The following is a 25,695-nucleotide window of genomic DNA, read 5'->3' on the forward strand; positions in this document are numbered from 1 at the left end:
TCCCACACAGTTAAGAAGCTGGTGCCAGCACAGGGGCTGATACATTACTGAGGGCTGCCTGTGGGCCTGGCAAGTGCAGCGGTCTTAATCTCACTAAGTCATTCGGAAAAACCACTCGCTTCCAAAGCTGCTGATTCAAGCTTATTGAGAAAGCAAAGAGCAGTAAGTGGAAAGTGTTCTCTGCAAGGGCAGAGCGCTGCATGGGAAAGTGTAACAAATCTCTGTTACATCCCTGTAGCCTCCTTTCTTAATTCTGTAATGTTAGTGTATATAGAAGATACTGCATGGTTTGGCAAAGATTGACTAACAACATTAACAATCACTTAACAATCACGTAATAGGACCCTGACATTTTGCTATTTTTAGACCTCTATATCCAAAACATTCAACGTGTACAAAAACAGTAATAATAAAATATATTAATTATTGAGGTATTATGGTTCAAAGTTAGTGCGCTTCACTTAAAATACATTTTCAAACAAGATTCATGTTAGTGATAAAGCATTAGAAGCCATACCAGGAGATCTAAAAGCAGGCAATAATGCCACCTGGTGGCAAACTGTGGAATAGCACCTCAGGGTAATACTGAAGCGCTTGTTTTCTTGTCCCCTAATGTGAGTGCACTGATTTAAGTAAGCAAGCAGCTGTTGCTATGGAATTAAATCTTGCAGCCAGGAGTTCATGCCAGTATAAGGCCCGGGCTGCCTATAAGCAGCAGTGCACCTGCCCATCTCTGTCTGTGTCACGACAGGTGTGCGGCGAGAAGAACCGATTCGAGAAGCTGATGGAGTACTTTCGTAATGAGGACAGCAACATCGACTTTATGGTGAGTGTTCACACACTGGACGGCCATCACTATACACCCATGGCAGGTCCTTCACTACTAACTACCACACTAGTGCACTGATAGTGTCCGGATTATTGCCCATATTGTCAAAAAGGTAACACAGCAATAACGATCCATGATGTGGTATGGAACAGAAAAGCCAGAGCACTTGCTGTTATGTTTTTTTTTTTTTAATCGTTCTTCCTGCAGTGATTTAGAGGACAGAGCTCAGATCCCAGTGCACTAGAGCAGACATTTCGAAAAGAGCTTTGAAACAGTTTTAAGTGTAAAAAGTTGTCAGAATGTTAACAATGAAAAGAAAAATTACAGGTACGTTATTTAAACAGTTGTAACAACACATGGCTATATTTTTCGGAACCCTGCTACTCTTTAAGTAGGCAGTTTCAATTGTTTGTATGCCCTTATAAAAGTTTACTATAGAAAAAGCACAGCAAAGTGTAATAAAGCATAGTGAAAGCATAGGTAAGCATTGTAAAGAATAGAGCGGTATGGTAAAGCAAATTATGAACATGGCAAACCAGGGAAGACTATGGGAAATGCGTAGTATTATCATAATAAAAGCATGTTAACCTGGAAAAATACTGTAGTAAACTTTTTTAAGGGTGTGTTTGTCGACTTGGATGCCAAACTCATTGTTCTCCCCAATACATTAAGAACATTCACTCCCGTTCATGTTAAACAGACAGATAAAAAAAAAAAAGTCTTGGGAGCTAAGATGGCTGCCCAGGACAAAAACTACATTTCCCAGCAGGCTGCTGGGATTTTGTTCACCTGATGCTAATCAGTCCAGGTATTTAACAGCACTGCAAAGGTATCTCTTTATCTGTGCTCAGGCTCAGGCTCAGGCTCTAAAATAAAGTTGGAGAAGGGGTTGGATGCTGCAGGAGTGGCCAAAGTTGTCCCTTCCAGTCCTGCTCTTTGTTCCAACCCTGTTCTGAATTGTATAAAAAATATAACCTCCATCCACATCCTAGTGTAGCAATGTATCTCACTTTACCTGTTAAACCTGGAGTGGAATGGCCCTCCAGGACCATGATTGGACAGCCCTGCTCTGCAGCACCACATTGATTCAGTTTCCTAGTCTGCTGTCTCCTCCCCAGGTGGCCTGCATGCAGTTCATCAACATCGTGGTCCATTCTGTGGAAAACATGAACTTCCGGGTGCATCTGCAGTACCAGTTCAGTCAGCACGGGCTGGACGAGTACCTGGAGGTGAGCTCAGTTCATATGGGTTCTGTTTGTTTGAAAACAGATCACAATCTGTTGGGCTTTTTTTACATTTAGTGACAAATGATTTTGCCCCATCCGCAGTGCCCCATGTTTATGGTGTCAGCTTCAGTATTTTCTGCTTCCCGAGCTGACCTCCTACAGATTAACCCAACTGTGTCAGCAGGCATATTAAAAAAAAAATTCATTTTTACTACCATGGGGAACATGTATTGAAGGTAAAATAAAAGGGCTAAACTCTCAAAGATTTTTACTCCAAATGGTCATTAGCCCAATCTTTTTTCTGAAAGATAAAAAAATAATACTTACTAGTCCACAAATGTTTTATTCCTATTTTTGTTTCTCTATTGGGTGTTCCAATGACGATTTGGACTAGCTTTTCCCCTTTTTAAAAGTTTCCCATAGTAAAAGCATAGCAAAGTGTAATAAAGCATAGTGGAAGCATGGTAACGCACAGGTAAGCACTGTAAGGCAGAGAGGTATAAAAAAACAAGGGAAAACATCAGAAACTAAACTAAAGCATTGGGACTGCCATCCAGATTGACCTTTTGTAAGGGTGAGAATCTAGCCCTGTAAGTTTTCTAGTGTGAGACTAGTTCCTATGAATCACCTAGCTGTCTCTAAAGAACAAAATACTCTGTTGACAATTTATCTTACCAAACCAGCAGGGGCAGGGAAAGCGGGTCACTGTGCTGCCTGCAACTTCTGACATTCTCAGCGTCTAACAGCAAGAAAAACAGAGCTTCAAGCTGACATGATTTGAGTTTTCTTTTTAATTTGAAAAAATGTGTCACATTTATCGGCACTGCCATCTTTGTATGCTGTCTTGAGAATGCAGTGATGTGATTGCCTGTAGGTGGCGCACATTCTGCCACTAGCCCCTAAACCAATTGGAAAGCCAGTGGTATGCACATTGGGGGGAGCGAGGGCAATGTGGCTGCAGTGTAATAAATGGCAAGGGAGGAGCAATATGCTGCTGATGATCCTGGCGCTGGTCTCTCAACAGAAGCTGAAGCACACAGAGAGTGACAAGCTGCTGGTGCAGATCCAGGCGTACCTGGACAATGTGTTTGATGTGGGGGCTTTGCTGGAGGACGCCGAGACCAAGAATGCCCTGCTGGAGCACATGGAGGAGCTGCAAGACTTCAATACACAGGTACCAGAAACACAACAGCATCACCTGCAGCTTCAGACTGTACTGTGTGTGAATGACCTGCAACACACAGAGCAAGCATTGAGTGTCTCTAATTACTGTGTACTTACATAGTAGTTACTTAGTAAATACATGTGTACTTCCACATAATTACAATGTTATTATGCACAGTTACTATGTACTTAAAGTGTACATATTTTTGTATGACATATGTAAGTCCACAATTGCATCAGAAAAGGTTTAGGATTAGGGTTAGTGGGGTTAGGGTTAGAGATAGGGTTAGGGTTATATCGTGCAAAAAGATTTACACATTTACACACACAAGTACATTGCAACTATGCATTACAACAGTGTAATTATGTATAAGTACACATGTATTTACAAGTACCTATTATGTAAATACACAATAATTAGAGACACTTAATGTAATGTGTTAACCAAGCAACAAACACACATTCATGCAGGCATGTTAATGACTATTTTTCCACATTCATTCCACATTTATAATCACTTATAATCCACTTATAAGGTGTTCCATTAAAAACAAAAAAATAAATTGGGAAAGGGAACAGCCTTTGGGAAATATGGACACAGAACAGTGTTTATATCATAATCTAGTCATTTGTGGGATGCAGTGCACGCAAGTGATGATAATCTGTGCCTACTGAAAACTAACACCTACTGACTTATAATGGTAACTGACTGCAATAACTGGGTCAGACCTATCGAGGCCTGTTATCATTTAATTTTCACAAAAACCAGGCAAATAAATGCCTAATTTGAACTTCTAACTATAATAGATGGTACTATTTTCTTGTGAAACACTGCTGAATTCCTTAAGTGTCACAGTTAGAAATTTGCATACAAGCAGGTCACAAGTGAGCGTTTCTTTATTGAGTGTTTTTGAAAAGCTGCTTCCTGACGTGTTGGTTTTCCTCCCTCCCAGCTGTCAGAGAAGCTACAGGACAGTGAGAGTGTGTCAATGGAGAAGATGGCAGAGCTGGAGAAGCAGCTGATCCAGGCCACAAAGGAGGTGGAGGTGCTGAGGGTGAGGAGAGAAACACAGTCACCAGACACACCTGCCTACAGCAACAATACACAGGGTCTTTTATACATTACACTTATCTACAAAGCTGAACTTGGGCAAGAGGTGCCTAGAATAAACTGCTTTGGGGCAGTGAATAGGGCTACCCAGTGTTCATTTACAGTAAATACAGTAAGTAATACACACTTTCATGAAGCCTGTGTACACAGCCCTGTCTGGCTTCCTGTGGCACTGGAAGTTCAAGCCAGTATACACAGCCCTGTCTGGCTTCCTGTAGCACATAGGTGGCTATGTGCTACAGGAAGGTGGCTACAACTTAGGGATTACAGAATTACGCATTATACAAACTGACAAATACAGGACTACTCACCGCTCTTCAGAGGCCATTTCCTTATCCGTCGTGTTTCTAAACATATAATTTGAAGTGGCTATTCAGCTAGCTTTATATGGAAATAGAAGACAGAGGACATCAATGTTCTATACCTAGGGTTGTTTCTTTCAGAACTCAATCTTAAGTTACTTGATCCTGCTTTAAAATACTAGTTTTTTAGGCAATTGTTTCAAACATTTGACAAAGGTTATTTGTTTCAGACTTCATACTCAACCACAGTTTTCATAACAATCATACAGTGATGACTCTTCTTTGTTGCTGGGGCTAATTATCCACCCTGTTTGGATGATTCTAATTACTCAAAGTGTCCAAGAAGCATTGGATCAAATAAAAAAAATGCTGGACACAGTCTAGTTTCTGGGTCTCAAAGTAAACGCTGCTAAATCGTCTCCTGCACTTAAGATAGCATGGTAAGATAGCCATTAAATGTATTTATCTAAATGCTAGAAGTCTCAAAAAGAAAATGTTAGAACTTGAAGCTACTGCACTAACAAGTAACTATGATGTGATAGGTGTTACAGAAACTTGGTTATCCGTGAGTGATGGAGACAAATATAATATTAGTGGGTATACACTATATGGGAAAGACAGGCAGGACAGAAGAGGCAGAGGGGTAGCACTATACATCAAAAATAGTCTTGAAGCCCAGGTGTTAAATCTGGAAGAAAAAAAACAACAATAATAATAGGGGCATGCTTCACACCGCCAAATTCAGATACCGAGCAAAATAATCTGTTATACAATGACATTAGAAATGTATGTAGCAAAGGAGCAGCCATACTAATGGGGGATTTCAACTTCCCCCATATAAAATGGGAAAACCTGTCAGGGAGCACGACAGCTGAAATTGAAATGGTAGAAATGACAAATGACAGCTTCCTAACACAATTTGTCAAGGCACCAACTAGAGGGGGGGCATGCCTTGATTTAGTCTTCAAATAACGAAGATAGAATAACTAAAACAGAGGTTAGTGAACCATTGGCAAACTCACATCACAACATGGTCTCATTTGAAGTGCTTTTTAAAACCCCAAAATTAACAACTAAGTTTTACAATTTTAAAAAGGTAAACTATGAAGGAATGAAACAGAGACTAACAGAAGTAGATTGGAGTAAACTAGAGAAAACATCCACAGCTATTTTTGGCTATTTTTTCAAAATGTAGTACTAGAGGTGCAAAACAAATACATCCAAAAAGTAGACAAATCAAAATCTAAAACAAAATTGCCAAAATGGTTTAATAGAACAATTAAAATAATACAGAGAAAAAAGAACATTCAAGGAGGAAGTAAAATGTCTAAGAGATACAAATAGCAACATCATAGATGAAGAGAAAAAAATAGCAAATATATATATATATATATATATATATATATATATATATATTCTCAGCATCACTCTTTAACTGGAGAGCTGTTATCAGCCTCTCTCTTTAACTGGAGAGCTGTTCTCAGCCTCACTCTTTAACTGGAGAGCTGTTCTCAGCCTCTCTCTTTAACTGGAGAGCTGTTCTCAGCCTCTCTCTTTAACTGGAGAGCTGTTCTCAGCCTCACTCTTTAACTGGAGAGCTGTTCTCAGCCTCTCTCTTTAACTGGAGAGCTGTTCTCAGCCTCTCTCTTTAACTGGAGAGCTGTTCTCAGCCTCTCTCTTTAACTGGAGAGCTGTTCTCAGCCTCTCTTTAACTGGAGAGCTGTTATCAGCCTCTCCCTTTAACTGGAGAGCTGTTCTCAGCTTCTCTCTTTAACTGGAGAGCTGTTCTCAGCCTCTCTCTTTAACTGGAGAGCTGTTCTCAGCCTCTCTCTTTAACTGGAGAGCTGTTCTAAGCCTCTCTCTTTAACTGGAGAGCTGTTCTCAGCCTCTCTCTTTAACTGGAGAGCTGTTCTCAGCCTCTCTCTTTAACTGGAGAGCTGTTCTCAGCCTCTCTCTTTAACTGGAGAGCTGTTCTCAGCCTCTCTCTTTAACTGGAGAGCTGTTCTCAGCCTCTCTCTTTAACTGGAGAGCTGTTCTCAGTGTTTCTCTTTAACTGGAGAGCTGTTCTCAGCCTCTTTCTTTGACTGGAGAGCTGTTCTTCCCTGTTGAACCCAGGAGAGTTTGCGGGAGTCGGTGGTGCAGGTGAGCGTGCTGAAGCAGCAGGAGGTGGACAGGAAGCAGGTGAAGCAGGACTCCTCAGAGCTGGAGCAGAGACTGGCGGAGCTGCAGGACCAGGGCCTCCTCCGCATGAGCAGAAACACGCAGGGAGAGCTGGCCATCGAGGTCATCCCCATCACCATCATCCAGGCGCCCTCTGCAGCAGATACAGGTTACTATCACTGTTACGTCTCACTGATAGCCAATGACAGGGCTGCAGATTAGCTGCACATGCACACAAAGTCAGATAGAAATATTAAGCCCAGTCTATAACTTTAGTTTTTCGTAAAATTATAAATTTATAATTATTTGGTTCCGGAAGGTTTGGAGTTTCTGGAAGGTTTTTGCCCTGAAGATTTTGGACATTCTGCTAAATTATTGTCCACTTTAACCCCAATGAAACCCAGGTTACACTTATTAAAGCAAAGTGTAATAGAGCACAGATAAATAATTGTAAAGCCCAGAGAGGTACAGCAAAGAATCTTAAAAAAAAAAAAAAAAAGTCAAACCATGGTAAACTAAGGTAATGAGTAGTATAACAAACTGCAAAATAACAGTGCAAAATTACAGTGGTAAACTTTCATAAGGGTCAGGAAACAACACAAATATCCATCATCTCCTTTTCAAAAATAAGCCAAATATTTTAATATGCTACACATCCCACACATGCAGTGGTATCCAAAATGTTTTCTGTATGCTACCAATGAGAAAGACTGGGTGGGATATTTGTTCCTTTTTTTGTTTTTTCTTCTACGTTGACTGACAAAGCTGGTGAGGTAAAACCCATTTTTAGGGGGAAAATAGTGCTATGAAAGTAGCGTAGCTTTGTTTCCTGTCTAATAGTCTGCTGCTTCTGAAAGGGACAGAGTATTTATATTGTGAGATTTCAGGTCTGTAATAAAACAAATAAATAGTCACTCATTACCTCATGTTTTAGTGTAATAGCAAAATGATTGCTTTTGGGTTACAAAAGTCTCAGCAGTCTTTAACAAAGTAATCCAGGAAAAAAAAATCCCAAGAGAAGTGGGGGCAGGGTTTAGTGCACACTGCTTCACGGACTTAGGTGCCCAGCACAGTGCTAAAATGCGAGCCTTTTTAAGAAGCAATTTTTGATGGAATGGTTAGTAAGCATGTCAGATAATGAAGTAGAAAACAGAGAATCATACAGATCACGTACAATAGAATATTACAATAAATACGAGGAAGATAATATAAAGGATCCATTTAAATGATCAATTTTTAAAAGAAGAAATTGTTTCTACACAGGTCCACCACCAGCATCACAGGCTGTATCAGAGGAATCCAGCAGCCCTCTGGCACTGACCCCAGCTCCTCCTCCTCCCCCTCCCCCACCACCACTGCCTGGAGACCCTTCCACACACCCTCCCCAGGTAGCTCCCACCTCATCCACATCAATGCCCCTCCCACCTCCTCCCCCTCCTCCACCCCTGCCTGGCTCAGAGGAGACCCCTTCCCATCAAACACCACCCCTGGCACCCCCCCCACCTCCTCCCCTCCCCGGTACCCCAGGCCCACCAATGGCCCCTCCTCTGGGTGGAGCCAGCACTTCTGCCCCTCCCCCTCCCCCACTTCCAGGTGGAGCCAATGGACCAGCCCCTCCCCCTCCCCCTCCTCTTGGAATTGTGAGTGGCAGCACGGATTCACAATCTGCTTCAGGTACAGTTACATGTTATGTTAGACACGCTTCTCCAGGCAACAAAGGTTGTATATAAGTGGATTTTGATGTATATCAGCAGTTTTTGACTTGAGAATGGCAGTTACAATGGTTTGTTGCTCATGCGCTGAAGTTCGCACATACAACTGCTCACAAATTGCCTATGACTTGTCCATACCTGGGCTGATAGATGGTCTTTTTTATTATTTGTTTAACTAATATGTTTATTACTATCTATATTAGGTCGGTCAAACCTCTGTCTGCAATCTGTATACACTTGCCTGAACTTTATTTTAGTCACATATAAGCCTGAAGGCTACCCAGCCTGTGTGTGTATTTGTTCTGATTGTGGAAATGTTGAGGTTCATATGAATGGGATGGCTGGTCTTTAGCAGCAATGTGCCTGGGAGTCAAACCCAGGGTCTCTGCTCAGACTGAGACCAGCACAGACCCTGACCACACAGAGCACTGCCAAGGTAACCTGGGTGAGATACAGTACATTCACATTTATTTTTCAAGAGAAACAATGCCTTATAGCAGGTGAGAAAATACAACTGAAGAAAAACAAATTAGCAAAATACCTAAATATACCTTTATGTTTCATTGCACCCAGCACTCTGGACATTGAATTAAGTGGTCCCGTTTTAAAGTGTCCGTAACATACGATACTTTGTTTTTCTTCATTAATCTGTATGTTTATAATTTAATACATTACTCTTTTAATAATGAGTTGAATAAATACAAATGTTGGCTGCAAGCGATACAAAAACTTTTTAAGGTAAATAGTGTTCTATTATAATATAATATTATAAAAAATCTTTCGATGAATTGTGACCTCAAATTTGACAATTTTGATTGCTTCAGTTACAAGTCTTAAATGTTTTCCAATCACTGGATCACTTGAATGTCCTCAGTGTTGGATTCTATGCCTAAACTGTTAAAGATATAAAAGGGGAGGTGAAATTGTTTCATTTTTAGGGCTACTGATTTTCCATTCTGGGGAATTGCAAATTCAATTTTTCCAATTCCGTTTTTTTCCCCTTCTTTTTATCAACGTATTGATAATAAAAACATAGCATTTGAACATATATACAATGTTGATAGTTAAAATAAGTAAAATAATAAATATTACCACAATGTTCTTTCTGTTTTTAAATGAAAGCCAAGATTTTCAATGACTCTTGCTGCTGTAATATTAAGTAAAGCACCGAAGACACTTAAAACCTGCCATAATGTTTATAAGCACCACTTGGCTCATTGCTGACATTAAAATAAGCACGGAAACTTATATTGCAACAGTTCAGAAAACAAATGTCCAGCGCAGTTGTGAGAATCATATTTACAGTCTTCCACTAACACAATAGTTCAGTCTACAAATAAAGGTGTTTAGCTTATTGCTGGCATTTACAATAACAATAAAAAATATGAAACAGTTTAGTAATAGTCAAGCAATGTCATGTGAGAGCAATCCTAATTATAGTACTCCACAGATAGCATTTAGCATTTAGCATTTTACTGGCACACAATAATGAGGATAAAATATGAAACACTTTGATAAAAAAAAGGCGTCTTGACTGACTTGTTGCTCTACACAGGTTCACTGCTGTGTACCTGATTGTAATTTAAATAGAGCTCGTTTTAATGTAAACACATAATGAATCCTGCTAATTTTGCCTTGTTATATGCAAAATGTAATAAGAGGCGTGTCTCCAGACAGAATGTCTTGAAACAAATGATGTGTAGTGTAGTGACTACCTCCTTTACACAGTAAAGTGACCAATTTCCTTTAAGGAATGTATAGCTAGAAAAATAGCTTTGAGCTTTTTTCTTCATCATCAGATAATATAATTTAATTACGAAACGGTCATGGTTTAACATTGCTAATTATACCTTTATTAAATGCAGGTAGAGCGGAAAGAAATAAAGTACACAATTAATTTAGCTTGCTTACTTGGGGAGAGCCCCGCTTGAGCGCAGTACCTCGGGTCTAAGTGTTTCAGAAGAATGCAGTGCTTTGCCATTTCTTGTTGACGTCTTTTTTGCTTTCTTGTTCTCTACATGTTTACGACTGGCAATATGATCTTTAATGGTATTCACTCGTACATGATCAATCGAATGCCAGCAACATTTGCAAAATAATATCCATCATCGTCTCATGTAGACAATCAGGAAATGTTTTAGCTCTGTCTTTTGCTGAAACATTGCTTCTTTTTTTTCTTCGTTGGTGCAGCCGCCATATTGAGTTTCAGCAGACACGTGAGTGGAGTCACATGATGCATGACGTCAACTTGGCTGGGTGTAGTGCAAAAAAAAAAAAAAACGCAGAAAACTGGAGTTGCGAGGAGAAAAGGACAACATTCCATAATTTCATTCTCAAAATGACTAATTCCGCGATCACGGAAAATCAGTAACCCTAGAGTTTGTTCCCTCCTCCCTTTCTGGTGTGTTGCATGTTGTATAGCTGGGATTCCTTTAAACATAACCATGGTTGTTTTCTATATTTCTAATTATCTTCCAATGTCTAGAGTGCATACTACTTTCTAATTGGCAGTGTTTAAATCTTAACTGAGGACCAGTCACTCTCATCAAAGAATAAATACAATTCGGAGACTCGCGCACCCAGTCAGTGATGTGGGTTATGTGAAAGTCTCCATCTTTCAATGATTTAAACAACGTCTGTGTTTTTAGCCACCATCGTTTACAATGTAATCGACGCCTTCTAAGAAACGCAAACAACAACAGATACTAGGAAGTAAAATTAATTTGAAAGCAATGGCCCAGTTGATTAATGACCACGGCAGTAGAAAACGAAAGTACTGTGTGTAAATGTAAAGCAATGTTTTGGAAATGTCTTTTTAACATCAGTAAATATATTTAGCACCGAATGTGCATTTTTTATTCGTTATATTGTAGTGAACCCCTGGTGGCCACGCCACTGAATTAGTGTATCAATTCACTGTTATCTTCTTTCTAACATTTCTGCAAGAACGATAAACAAATTGACACTTTATTAGTTTAAAGCAAGAACAACTGTGAGCTAGTGATCCTAAATGCATGCATCTAACTCTCAAGCACAGGATGAAATCATTGAATTTAGTCACTGTAAATTAGAGTTTCTTGTAAAAATTAGACGGTCTCTGACAAGAATGAGGGTTAGTAAAAATGGGTTCCCGAGTGGCTCACCTGGTAAAAGCACGACTACATGTTGTGCAGTGTGGGTCATAGAGTCAGGGGACCGGAGGTTTGCGTCCTGGCTGTGAAAATCTGTTCCCTCGTTCCTGGGTGTAAAGAGGTTGATTGGCTGTCATATATATGATACGAGACCTGGAGTCTCGTATCATATATATGACACCATGGTGACGTTCATTCTCCTTCATTTCCAGCGAAGTCTAAGAAGCCCATCAAGACCAAATTCCGCATGCCGCTGTTGAACTGGGTGGCTCTGAAACCCAACCAAGTAACAGGAACCATCTTCAATGAGATTGATGATGAGCATGTCTTAGGGGTAAAACAATCTGATATTATTATTATTATTATTATTATTATAGTGCAGTATGTTAGTATATATAATACATGGAGGTTAAACATGTGGAAAAAGGAATAATGGTAAAGCACTGAGATTTGGATGCATAGTTTTCACACTGGTCTAGATTTTCAGTGCTAATTAATTGTCATTAGCTCATTTTTTGCACCAATGTTGATTTGGAGTAAATAGCTTTGAGATGTGCTCCTAAAATGCAACTGTAGAAAACAGAGCTGCATGCTCTAGCCATGAGCTGTGTCGAGGATAGAGAGCCCAAACCCAGCAGGGAGTATTAAATGAGTTAATTGGCAAGGTCTCACTGCCCCATGCCAGTCCTTGAGATTTAAACACAACGCTACGGTTACCAAAGATCATCCTTTTCTGTTGCAGCCGCTTTCTAATAGAATCATATTCCCCAGGGCTGAGAAACTCTAAGTGCCTTTTCTCTCAAGTTATTTGTTTTTTATGTTTTCATTTTACAATATACACATACAATGTACATTTTTATGACCAGGTTTGTATCTGCCAGAAGTATCATTAAATGTAATTTAAATACAGTACATTACAGGTGGGAGTAAGCAACTCCAGCCCTTGCTAATAACACCTGCCACAAGCTGCTGCTCGAACTGCATTGCTTAATTGGGAATGTTGTGTTTGTTGCTTGGTAAAACTGTTTTTAACCCTAGCGCTTCAGCCACTCACACTAGTGCTACAATATTTTTTATCTGGAGATTACTTTTATAATGTAAAGGGTGAATGGAGCTTGTTTGTCTTGCAGTCTAGGTGATAAATCATTGCACTATTTAAATGGATACCAGTAGAAAAGGATGATGGGTTTCAAATGAAGCAAGCCATTGGAGAAAGTGAAATATAGTACTTGTAATATATCATCAACATGGATTCATCATTGATTAACGAGTCATGAAATATCAAGGAGCACTGTGGTCACTTTCTGCTTGCTGTGTCCTCCTCAACAGGAGCTGAACATGGATGCCTTTGAGGAGGAGTTCAAGACCAAGGCTCAGGGCACCTCTCTTAACATCAGCACCATCAAGGTCAAGGCTGTCCAGAAGGCACCCAGCAAAGTGACGCTCATCGAATCCAACCGGGCCAAGAATCTGGCCATAACCCTTCGCAAGGCCGGGCTCAACGTGCCGGAGATCTGCACTGCCATCGAAACGTACGCTTCCAAGACATTTTTTACATTTTATTTGTCCAGTAATGCTTTAAGCACTGATTGACAGCTATCAGGTAGTTTTTATTTGGTACAATTGGAGCTTGTTGCTTTCTAGGCCTGGTGGATTGCTCTTTTATAATTGTTATGCTGTGAATAAAGTTTGAGGGATGTAAAAGGCATGGCCATCAAAACAAACCGTATTCAAAATATACTTTTAAAAAATCGACTGCATATTTATAAAATCCCCAATTCAATGATTTATAGAAACTGCTTGGAAAGAAGTTATTGTGGAAATTGATTACCAGCTGATATACAATTAAATGTTGCATATTAAATCTGAAGTATTACATGAATAAATACTGAAAGGGGAAGATTCCGAATTTGTGTTGCATTGCCTCAGTGGCTTCCCCAGAGTGCTAGTGTCTCTGCGTTTGGTCCCCAGGTTCAACATGCAGTGTCTCAGCCTGGATTTCCTGGAGCTGCTGGCGCGCTTCATCCCCACGGAGTACGAGCAGAAGCTGATCAGTAAGTATGAGCGGGACAAGAAGCCCCTGGACGAACTCTCCGAGGAGGACCAGTTCATGGTGCGGTTCAGCAAGATCCCCCGGCTCTCTGAGCACATCAACATCCTCACCTTCATGGGAAACTTCAACGACACGGTGCAGCTGCTCAAACCCGTGAGTCAGGGTGGGGGGATTTCATATTTAAATTCTTCATCTTAAAAATATGTACAGTGCTGCCCCTTTATAGGCAGAACCAGATATAAGGTAGCATGGTTATGGCTCTCATTTGCCCCATAATGCCACTGCACTTTCATTATTGTTATGAGGTGCAACACAAATGGCACGGTCTCATGACTCTGGCTCCTGACTATAGCGTTATAAAGGGGCAGCCCTGCATTGTCATGTTCTTAACAATGCAGTTTAGCTTAAAGAATATGCAGTGCACTGTAACTTACCTTTTCCCATTCCTTTCAGCACCTCAATGCTATTATTGCTGCATCCATGTCCATCAAATCATCTGCCAAACTGAAAAAAATCCTTGAGGTAAGCTTTACTGCAATCCCCTTTATTACAATTTCCAGTTCCAGATGATGGTGTTCAACTTGACCATGCACTTAGCAAAACTATAACACTGCCTGAATAGTTAGGTGTAGAATTATTCTTGAACAGGGCTCTGCAGAAACTATATAGGGCTCACCCCCTGTAGGCTGGGACTTCAAGTCTCCAGCCCTACACATTTTTCCACCTTTATCTTTTTATAGTGGCACTGCTTGTTTTACAAAGTGCATGCGTAATAAAGTAAATAAATACAAACATAAGAAAGCCACAAGTGATGACAGGCTGGTTCAAGTTATGAATATTATAAAAGTGATCTGGACAAATGGTTCCAGACTGGCAGAAGGTGACAATATTAAAACAAGTGCAAACAGAGCATTTCCCATAGAACAATAACCATGTCTAACCACCAGGGAAAGCAATTGAAGGAATAAGAGAGGAGACCAAATGTCTTTCTTAAAATGTGATTATTAGACATGTACAATTACCCTATAACAATTTACAATATACAGTACCCTGTATGTATTTTAGTGCTGAAAACATTCGTCCTTTTCGACACTCGTCCTTTTCCTATGCCTAACATGTGGCATTTTGCCTTTCCATTGCAGATTATCCTGGCTTTTGGCAACTACATGAACAGCAGCAAGAGAGGGGCAGCATATGGCTTCCGGTTACAGAGTCTCGACCTGGTAAGGAGCACAGTGAGGAGTCCTGAGTAAACAGGGATTGTCTTTACACAGGACAGCTCCAGTACTTTGAAAGTGCATGCTTCTTATACAAGTGTAAACAGTGGCTGGACTTCCCCCATGAGCAATAGTAGCTGTGCAGCTAAACTATAGTTAGTCAGGGGCCCAATGTACTATGTTTATAAAGTTCTAAGATGGAAGCATTTCAGTTGTACGTTCAGGAGAGGCATGTGCCATGTATACAATATGCAAAGAGAACTGCCCTCCACCCTACTTACAGCATAGCAATGAATGTAATGGATTAATCAAATGTTTCATCTTGTACCAGCATACATATATAGCATTCATTACAATCTCTATGTCCTGGTGGTTTGTCCTGAAGTACTGTAATGTTGTAATCTCGGTTTCCCTACCTAGCTGCTGGATACAAAGTCGACGGACCGCAAGCAGACGTTATTGCACTTCATCGTGAACATCATCCAGGAGAAGTACCCAGAGCTGAGCAGCTTCCACACAGAGCTGCACTTTGTGGACAAGGCGGCAGCAGGTAAAGAGCCCCTCGCTGCTTCTCGAAGCACAGACAGAGAGCATCGGTAAAGGGCTTTCAGTTACTGCTAACTCTCTACAATACAACTCAAAGCTTATAGATGGGATCATGCTAGTCTTTCAGCCACTCCTCTGTGTAGCACTGCTTTCACACAGAAGAGAAAGATTTGTATTTGGAACAAGACCACACATTTTTTAAACCTTTAGTAAATTATTAAACATGATATATAACAATCTGAAAATGTATATATAATGCATGCATTCAGGTTGAAGGCTTTAAGTGGTTCTCCCCCCTTAAAGAAGTATTAGCAAATGATGCATAACTATTGAAAGATGCTGTCTCTTTGTCGCCAGTAAATTAAGATGATTTTATTAGAATATGATGCTAGTAAGTTTTTTTTTCAAGAAAAAATTACCTAAGAGGACAAGGGCAGAATGTGTATGTTTCTGTGTGCAGAGGAGACAGCATACTTGATAGGTAAACCTTTTCATCAAGATATATTTTCCTAATAAAAGTTTACCATAGTAAAAGCATAGCAAAGTGTAATAAAGCAAAGTGTAAAAGCATGCTAAAGCACTGATAAGCATTGTAAAGCCCAGAGATGCATGATAAAGCATATGAAAATATGTTAAACTATGGTAAACGCATAGTAAAACCATGGGTTAAACATTGGAAAATGCAAAATGACTGTGCAAATTTACTCTGCTAAACTTTTTTAAGGGTTAGGCTAGCCTTTATTTATCAATTTACCTCTTATGTCTCTTTCCCTCATCCTTTACTTACTGTATGTTGTTCCCTTTTTCATTTATTCGTTTCCCAAATACTTTCCTTCCTTGCTTTTGCCCTCCTCTGTCCTTTATTACTGTGTGTTTCAACTCATTCCGTTACACTTTTAATATCCCCATCCCTTATATTTTCAATCTCTTCCTTTTTCTCCTGTCCTCTATACTATACCTCCCTCACTCTAAAGTCCGCCCTACCTCTCATTCTCTTCTGTGCTTGTATTCCCCCCTCTCCTCTCCTGTGTACACCTCACTCTCTCCACGTGGTTCTGTCTCCCCGCAGTGTCCCTGGATAGTGTAGTGCAGGACGTCCGCTCCCTGCATCGTGGGATGGAGTTGACCCGGAAGGAGTTCATGGTGCAGGATGACAATGTTGTGCTGAAGGGGTTCTTGAAGAGCAACAGCGAGGTCCTGGACACACTGCAGACAGACTGCACAACTGGCCAGGTGGGGATCCCTGTGCTTCATATTGTGGGATGCATTCTTCAGGGTTTTACAATAGTGTCCCCTGCCCATGGCTGTTTAATTGTCATTGATTTTCTCCCCTGCAGGAGGCGTATGAGTCTCTGGTAGAATATTTTGGGGAGAACCCCAAGACAACTCCGCCCTCAGTTTTCTTCCCTGTGATTGTACGATTCATTAAGGCTTACAAGGTATGAGAAAAAACACAATGTACTTATTTTCACTTTACTAGCCTGTGTCACATTGCAAGGACGTGTCTGGACTTAATTGGGAACTTTTCCCAAAAAGCCATGACATTATGTGCTATAAGTAGGGGCCTGGAAAATTCATAGTATTTTTTAAAGTCAGTCATGATTGACAATAAAAAAAAAACAACCAATTCACGAAACCGCCATTTTATTAAAAACAAAAACAAAAAAAAAAACACCTCACAAAAAACTCATTTTCTATTTACATGATATTCTTCTGATGTAAGTTGTCTAAAATGTGTTATCATTGATAGTTCATCAAGAACATCACCCACAATACAAGGCTGAAACATTTTAAAATTTAGCCTAGCTACTGAGTCGTCTTTAAAATGTACATTGTAACATTGGAACCCGAGTCACTATTGAAACACTTTTTAAAAATGTAACAAACTTCTGCTGGAAACAAGAATCGTTTAAAATGGTCTATATTGACTGCAAAAAAAAAAAAAACCTTTAAAATGTTGACACATTAATTAAAATGACAGTATAATTCCCATATCCTATTTTGCTGCCTTTAATCCCAAAATATTAAACACGGGAGAAATGTTAACTGCCACCCTGAAATGACAAAACCGAAGCTTTTGTGTTTTTCTTTATACACACTACATTTCTAGTAGCATGTAGAAATTAATTGATGAAGTTTTAAAACTACAGATACTGTCAAATTATTAGTAAATTATACAACATCATATGTGCCACTAGAGCCTATCAACCAAAAACAATTACTGTATATTAAGACAAGCGTCTTAATGACAGCCTGACCTACTACTGTTGTGTGGTTAAAGTCAAGACGCAGTGTATCTACTAAGTTAGCAGTAAGCTCCTCAGCATTAGCAGTTGTAAAGCTCTGTGGGATGAAAATAATGTACAAAACACAGCTGCCTTGATCACCAGTGTCCTCGTTGCATACAAAGCAAACAGACTCAGAATCGTTCATTTTGCCTTTTAATATTCTTCATGTGCTGCATACACTTTAGGGAGATACTCTCTGTGTCACTGTTAGGTACGGCTCAATTTGGGTTTTTTTTCATTAAAAAACTTCGTAATATTTCATTGACCAGCCGTTGTATCGGTATGTTTGCTGCACAAAGGCTTCTACTAATTCAAACATGTTGACATTGCGTGTTTCTCCACTTTCTGCGCTGTTTTTTGAACAATCCTGTGATTGTGACCTGCTTGTTCGGTAATTGTTTAGGCTGAACTTCAAGTTTGATTTTCTTGTTTTTGTGTACTGGGTTGTCAATTGTACCTTTTCTTAGATGATCCAAAGACACATTACAAGTTGAGCAGCAAAACACAATCCCACCATCTGCTTGCAACATCCCCTTTTTGTAGCTCTGAACGCGATCGTCTTGAAATTAATTTAGTTTTTTTATATTTGTCAGCTGTCTGCATTTTTAATGTCAATGCACTGTAAGCTAATAAATCAATATCTAAACAACCATTTTAAACTTCCCGCCTCTGACTCGCATGTTGCATCATTATACAGCATGAGGAATTCACCAATCATGAAGCCAGTATTTGTTTGAACCCGTTGCTGTAGTAACCAAATGCATGGCATAGAACCAGACCGTGTACAGCTGCTGTAGCGCTGCTTCTACTTGATAAAAGTATGAAATGATAAATGTAATGTAAAATACATTAAGGAAAATAAAATGCATATTTTTCATGGTAGGCGGTCATGTACACGATTTCCGTGAAATTTGTGATATAGTGAATTTTCCGGGGCCCTAGCGATAAGGAAGTGTATAATGGTTTTCCCTGTCAGTAGTGTTTGAAGTTAGTAAAAGCTCAGAAATTGTAACATTTTTTTTTTTTTAAAGCAGCCAATGCAAGCTTTATAACAATATATACCTTTTTTGCATTTTCCATGTAGCATACCTAATAAAATGCATCCATCATGGAAGATATAAATAACATGTAATTGCATATATTGTTAGAAACCTTGGAATTGGTACAATACAAGTATAACACTCGCACCATGTAGATCACCATGACGTACATACACCATAATCCAGAATGTGAGTTTGTACCAGCTGAGGATACAATTTGGGTCTCACATTTTAATTGCCAAAACCAAACTACTGGAAGATGGGAGATTTGCTTCTACAGGTTCTTATCTTAAATATAACTCCTGTGGAGTAAAAGAGAGTCCCAGCGAGGTGTTAGGAAGATGATTGCCGGGATACAGCAACCAAGCAATAGCAATGGTGACATCTCCTCCCTTTCTCTAACCAGAACTTCAGCCTTTAATTACAGTAGTTGTCCAATCACATTCATCTTAGTATCACTCACTAATGACTATTTATGATTACAATGTTAGGATAGTGACACCTAGTGGAGAAAAATGTGATATTAACTTGCCCAAAATACATATGTCTATTACACTATCATTAAAATGATCCCCTATAAATTATTTTGAACATTTAGCAGAGTTTCCCAGTTTACCAGAGTGTTATACAGTGACTTTTCTTTCTGATTTTCCCCAGCAAGCCGAGCTGGATATTGACCTGCGAAAGAAGCAGGAAGCCCTGTCCAGTGAAGTAGGCGAGGCTCCCCCTACTCCTGACAAAAAGGAAGTGTCTGCACAGAAGGTACGCACTGCAGCGTCTGAGTTTTTGAGAGCGACTAAATGAAGTGTGGCTGCCACTCACAGCTCACAGTAGAAACAAGTCTGACACTCCTAACCTGTCCTGTCTCGTGCCTGCTGTAGCCCCCCAAGATGAAGCTCCAGCAGATGGACCTGATTACAGAGCTGAAGAAGCGGCAGGTGAAGGAGCCCCTAATGAGAGAGGGGAAGGACGGGGCCATCGAGGACATCATCACTGGTAAGGGTCCATCGAGGGGCTGGGTGCAGGGAGGGCTCAGTGACATCATCACTGTTAAGGGTCCATCGAGGGGCTGGGTGCAGGGAGGGCTCAGTGACATCATCACTGGTAAGGGTCCATCGAGGGCCTGGGTGCAGGGAGGGCTCAGTTTCATTGGCAGGAGTGCTAAACTTTATTAGGTTGATTCAAGGGCAGAATACCGGCACACCATAGGAAGAAACACGTGCAGTGGGAAAATGACAGATTGAGAACTGTATTGCTTCAGCTCCCCATTCCCTCTGCATCACGCTAAGGGCCTGTTTTTCAGAGCTTTGTACCCGATAATAATGCTCTGGAGCTAAAAATGGCAAATCACGTTTTTGTATTTTTTACAGTTTTGAAAAGCAGGCCCTTAGTTGCCTATTTTCCGAGTGACTCTATCGATTCTGATGTCATTTTCTTATAGAAGCTATTTGTGAACTGCTTGAATGTAAAATGTTTCTGTGTTTACTATTTCTTTTCTCTCCCTCTCACACATTTTTTTTTCTTATCACTTACTCCCTGTGGCCTATTTTTCTATTTGCCATTTTCCTTCACTCCTCTTTCATCTCCCCCTCTGCCTGTCTCCGTCATGCTTTTTGGATTCCCCTCTTTTTCTTTCACATTTAATTTGATCTCCCATTATCTCACCTCTTTATATCATTACCGTGTATGTTCCTTGTTTCCTGTCCCTTCCCCTTCTCTCTTGCTGTTGCTCACTGTCCTGATTTCGCTCAGCTTTAAAGACGGTCCCCTTCACGGCACGTACTGGCAAGCGCTCTTCACGCCTCTTGTGTGACGCTCCCTTCAGTGACGAGAGCCCCCCGTATCTCTAGGTAACTTAGGAGGGTTTTCATCTCTCTCTCCAGCAGACGTCCGTTCATGTAGCCATCATTTTGCTTACATTTACCATCATTGTTTTCTTTTTTCTTTTGGAGAAGTAATGATATGATATGTCAAGTGTTCTGATTTCCAATGATTTTTTTAAAACTTCTGTCCAACAGCTTTCATTAGTAATTTCTGTCAGAGTTAAGATGCTGTATTTGTTGTGAATTCATAATAAAAGCCTCAAAATGAATCACAAATCTTCGACTTCCATTGTTTGTGTTAATAAGTTTAAATCTCCTCCCCCAGATTTGCGGAATCAACCATACAGGCGCGCTGATGCAGGCCGGCGCAGTGTGAAAAAGCGATCGAACGGACAGCAGCTCCAAGTCTCTTCGGATAACTTATAACTGCACCCCAGTGCAGACTGGGAAACAAGGCCATCTCATCAGACCGAGCTCAGAGAGAGAGAGAGAGAGAGGAGAGAGGAGAGAGAGAGAGAGAGAGAGAGCGAGAGAGCGAGAGCAATCCAGCAAAGTGAAGAGACAGAGCGAAAACGTGTATGAATAGAATGGCCTGAAAATGCATTGTTGAAACAATTACTTCCACACACATCTTTTAATTGCGTAATATCCATTGAGTGCTCCAAGACTTTTAGCGATTTTTTTTTTTTTTTGCAGAACGATATATAAAATATATACTTTCAAAGGTCAGTAGGGGGTTCCATTGGACACCCCTGACCCACACAAACATACACAATATCTACATCAGGGGTGGCCAAAGTTGACCCGTCAGTCCTCATCTTTGAACCCTGTTCTGAATTGTTTAATTGAACTAATATAACCTCCACCCAGACCTGTTAAACCTGGAGTGGCATGGCCCTTCGAGACTGATTCGGCTCCCCTGCATTATACTTCTTAAGCATACTTCCATACTTCAAATCAGGCAACTCTAAAGGCGCTGTGTCAATGATGAGCAATATGTTTCAACAGGGGAGAGTGCATTTCAATGAAATCCCAGCGATTGCATAGGGATTTTTTTTTCTGCTCCTCATGTAAACACCTAAATATCAACATGGTTTTCTTCAATTGTGGCAGATGTTGAGTGAGACACAGAGAAAGGACCCTACATGAACAGAGAGGCTTGAGGGCTTCAGCTGTCTTCAGACTGTTGTCTCTCTCACAACCAGCATCTGCTGGTACAACTGTCTCTTAGTTAAGTAGGTTAAGGATATAAAGTGGTCCATCCATGGTAGTTGAGATACAAGCTGTTATTTATAATTTGAACCTCTCAGGTTGTCTCAGATTCAGGGATCATATGGATCGGTTTCGCAGTTTCTTTGAATCATTTGATTTTTCAGTTTTCTTTTTTTGAATAGCTTTGAATCATTTTACAGTTTTCTTTTTTTGAATAGCTTTTTTTCACTCCACCTTCTATGTTGTGTTATGTAGTGTAGTGGGATATTACTGTTTTTTTAATTAAAATATACCAATGTTTAGAAAGCTTGTATAGACAACAAGTTGCAATGTCAGTACTACAAGCAGACACGGGTGATCCTATTGAGAAGTATGGTTATTATTCAAGGCAGCAATCTTTATTTTTATGTTATGCTAAGTTTTGTGTTGTCGAGTCAAACAATTTAAATTTGTTCTTTGATTACCCCACACAGACAGTTCTGTTTATTGCAAACCAACAGTTAATAACTAAGCTGACATGACTACCTGCAAATTGCTAAACAAATTAAAATAAAAAAAAAACAAAAAAAATGGTATTTCCTTTGAAAGGGATCCTGTGAGAATAATGCACCTTTTCATTTACACAGCCACCCACTATGCACAGTAGAAGGTTTGTTACTATTAACCATAGGCTATTGCACTAGCATCCTGAATATTGGCCACTGATGAGGATGTTCACTGGAAGGAAGAGTTCTGCTTCTAAAGCCTTGGTTATCATTCTATTTCCTACAATTCACACGAGTACCACCTCTGAAGACAGAAGACAGTGATGCAACTGCAATACTAAATATGCTATCGTTTAAGTGCATACATCAGCCAAGTTAAAAAATACTTCTTAAACTTATTCATATGCTGTTTTCAGATCTCCCACCTAAAGCTACTTTATAAAAGTCTTGGTTTCCTCTCGTTCGTAAACTTTCTTATGTTCTTAATACATTTTATTCATGTTTATTTGCCAATGTTTAAAATCTGAAGACGTCATATATAATTTGTTGTTGTTAACTTACAATACAGTACAGTTCCTTTTAAGAGCTCCTTTCCCAATAAACATTTGATCTATGAAGTAGAATTGATTATGCAAATAGAACATTTTTACAAAATAGAAATGACATGTTCTATAGAAATACGGTTTAAAATATGTTTCTGCAGCAGTTATGACTGCTGAAAAACAGGTAGCTTCTAAAAGACAGCCAGACTCTTAGTACTGACAGTAGCATGTGAACACCCAATTACTGCAGTGATTCTAAAGACACTGAGACTGATATGAAGTATAATATTTAGTAGTTTAAACAGTAATGATGGAGTAGCAAAGTCTATACAACAGACAAGTGTAGGGGGTAAGAGTGTTCTCATGCTTCATAGCCACCACAATATCCCAATCATCAGTTTTAGTATTATTCACTGGACCATGGGCTGTTACTTTTACTATGTTTCAACAACACCAGTCTACCCATAAAATATTATATATATGGCCTCTGTTCCCTTTCAGCATAAATATACTGCACATGTTGTACGAAAGAAACTAAACAAACATCAGATTTTATTTTAATGTATATATATATATAATCTGATAGATGATCTGCATATATCAAACTTTTGCAGTGTTAGCTGGTTGTTATTTTTACTGGTCGTTTCCAGTATCCTGTAAAACTGTATCAGAATCAGTTTTTCCTGTTATTTAAGATATATTGTTGCTTACAGCAATGCTCATGATTACAAGCAATTCTGTGTGCTGTAAATGTTAAGACTGAAGATGAACCCATCCCTAGCTCAAGGAACTGGATTGCATTGCTAGTTTTTACACATTTATTTGTAAAATGATATAAAGAGAAAAGGTACTGTTACTGATTTTACTTATTTTTGAGCGTTTTACTTGTTTTTGTTTAATTTTACTATTAAAAATATTCATTTTGATACAAGACAGATGCTTGATTGCATTTATTTTCTGCAAATCTTTTTTCATTTATTTAACTTAGTGTGTCCAATTATATTCCCCCCCCCCCCCCCCCAGGACCCCATGGCTCAGGAGACCCGAAGATTCAGTGGGCGCCCTCCAATCCCACAACCAAGCTTCCTTTTTCACCCAGGAACTCTAGAGTTGATGTTAGTGAGCTACCGACCTCTGGAGGACATAGGCCAGCCCTGCAGGTGCTGCTCTGAGCTCACTGGGCACCTAGACAGCAGGGTTTGCTGTAGAGCGATGAGGAGAAACAGTCCTTGCCAGTTTATCCTACGGGAGCGCATGAGCCAATGTGACATTCCCTTCAGAGTCCCAAGTGAAGACCAGCCTACTTTGCACAGCCAGGCTGTGAACTTGCGCTGTATGACTCACCCTGTGCACCAAGCAGCTGTGCTTCTACCAGGTGAGCCACTCAAGGACCCTATCTTTTTCATTCTTTAAGCTGTCTGCCTGTCTCTGCAGTTGCCTCTGTTGGAAATATTTGGGATTTGGGAATTATATATATATATATATATATATATATATATATATATATATATATATATATATATATATATATATATACACACACACACACACACACACACATACACAGTAATATGTCCTGTACATTCAAATTGAGAAAGACAAAGGATAATAAAATCTACTTTTAAGCAAATCTAGCAATGCCAGCTGCACCCAAATTAATTTATCAGCCATTAACTACAGTATGTACAGGTATGTCTCTAAATTATTGAAACATTTATTGCATATGCAATGTCTGTTGTTGGTTGCTACAACTTTCCGTTGCCCTTAATCTACAGCATTCTTCAAGATGAAGTGCATTTGACAGTTTGTTTGCAGTAACAGACTTTATTTAGATTCTAACCCATCAAAGGGACAGAGGCCAAGGTTAAGTTTGAAAACAGCAGCCGAACTGGGGATTGTTGAAAAATAAGGTTGTCTATAATAAAGGCTGTCCTATTTATACGTATTCTGTAGTTTTTATGATTTTATTATTACAATGCACAGTGCTACACTACATCAGGGTATAATCATAATGGCACAATACATATAAGGATTTGTGCTACAGTGCTATTTATCATAACACAATATTACTATACTATAACTCCCAGTACTGTTATTCAATTGCTGCATCCTACATGGAGATAACTGTGTTTTCAGACCAGGTACCAGCAGGTGGAAATGCATTGAAGAGGAATGAGAATGTCATGCATACATAAGACAATAACCCAAAACTTGAAATTAAAGTGTGTCTGTGGTTTCAATGCATGCCATTTCCTCCACCCCTTTATGTTATACATACACCTGCACATCTTACCTGTCACTCATCATGGTTTATGTGACCTCTCTGCCTCTGCCAGCACTGTGCAGGTTTCCCTGCGGAGACCTGAATCACCTCCCTGCCTCCTCCCTCACTGTGCAGGTTTCCCTGCGGAGACCTGAATCACCTCCCTGCCTCCTCCAGCACTGTGCAGGTTTCCCTGCGGAGACCTGAATCACCTCCCTGCCTCCTCCAGCACTGTGCAGGTTTCCTTGCAGAGAGCTGAATCACCTCCCTGCCTCCTCCATCACTGTGCAGGTTTCCCTGCAGAGCTGAATCACCTCCCTGCCTCCTCCAGCACTGTGCAGGTTTCCCTGCGGAGACCTGAATCACCTCCCTGCCTCCTCCATCACTGTGCAGGTTTCCCTGCAGAGCTGAATCACCTCCCTGCCTCCTCCAGCACTGTGCAGATTTCCTTGCAGAGAGCTGGATCTCCACCTCCCTGCCTCCACCAGCACTGTGCAAGGCCAAAGTATTCCTGACTTGAATTGATCTGTTTAATGGTCCCTAATAAAAACATATTGCTTTGTCTCTGTGCATCTTTGGACTGCTATTAAT

The 25,695-nt window shown here is 40.0% G+C and overlaps 1 protein-coding gene across 3 annotated transcripts in view; it reads left to right on the top strand.

Annotated features, from left to right (window-relative positions):
• LOC117433319 (formin-like protein 1) overlaps nucleotides 1-23,774 on the top strand; it is an 81,606-nt gene extending 57,832 nt beyond the window's left edge. For 2 of the 3 annotated variants that reach the window (XM_059006626.1, XM_034055454.3), the window contains exons 10-26: nucleotides 752-826; nucleotides 1,948-2,058; nucleotides 3,080-3,229; nucleotides 4,173-4,274; nucleotides 6,748-6,961; nucleotides 8,056-8,466; nucleotides 11,848-11,969; nucleotides 12,965-13,167; nucleotides 13,607-13,841; nucleotides 14,142-14,210; nucleotides 14,831-14,911; nucleotides 15,326-15,455; nucleotides 16,521-16,684; nucleotides 16,789-16,890; nucleotides 19,437-19,541; nucleotides 19,661-19,775; nucleotides 20,928-23,774. In XM_059006626.1, coding sequence (XP_058862609.1) covers nucleotides 752-826; nucleotides 1,948-2,058; nucleotides 3,080-3,229; nucleotides 4,173-4,274; nucleotides 6,748-6,961; nucleotides 8,056-8,466; nucleotides 11,848-11,969; nucleotides 12,965-13,167; nucleotides 13,607-13,841; nucleotides 14,142-14,210; nucleotides 14,831-14,911; nucleotides 15,326-15,455; nucleotides 16,521-16,684; nucleotides 16,789-16,890; nucleotides 19,437-19,541; nucleotides 19,661-19,775; nucleotides 20,928-21,028 — 2,490 coding nt within the window. In that variant the 3' untranslated portion in view covers nucleotides 21,029-23,774. Of the gene's footprint in view, nucleotides 1-751; nucleotides 827-1,947; nucleotides 2,059-3,079; nucleotides 3,230-4,172; nucleotides 4,275-6,747; nucleotides 6,962-8,055; nucleotides 8,467-11,847; nucleotides 11,970-12,964; nucleotides 13,168-13,606; nucleotides 13,842-14,141; nucleotides 14,211-14,830; nucleotides 14,912-15,325; nucleotides 15,456-16,520; nucleotides 16,685-16,788; nucleotides 16,891-19,436; nucleotides 19,542-19,660; nucleotides 19,776-20,531; nucleotides 20,630-20,927 lie in introns of all 3 variants that reach the window. The other variant, XM_059006625.1, reaches the window with a different exon arrangement.
• The last annotated feature ends 1,921 nt before the right edge of the window (nucleotides 23,775-25,695 follow it).

The sequence above is a fragment of the Acipenser ruthenus genome, chromosome 33, assembly GCF_902713425.1.
Source record: "Acipenser ruthenus chromosome 33, fAciRut3.2 maternal haplotype, whole genome shotgun sequence".
In the NCBI taxonomy this organism is placed as follows: domain Eukaryota; kingdom Metazoa; phylum Chordata; class Actinopteri; order Acipenseriformes; family Acipenseridae; genus Acipenser; species Acipenser ruthenus.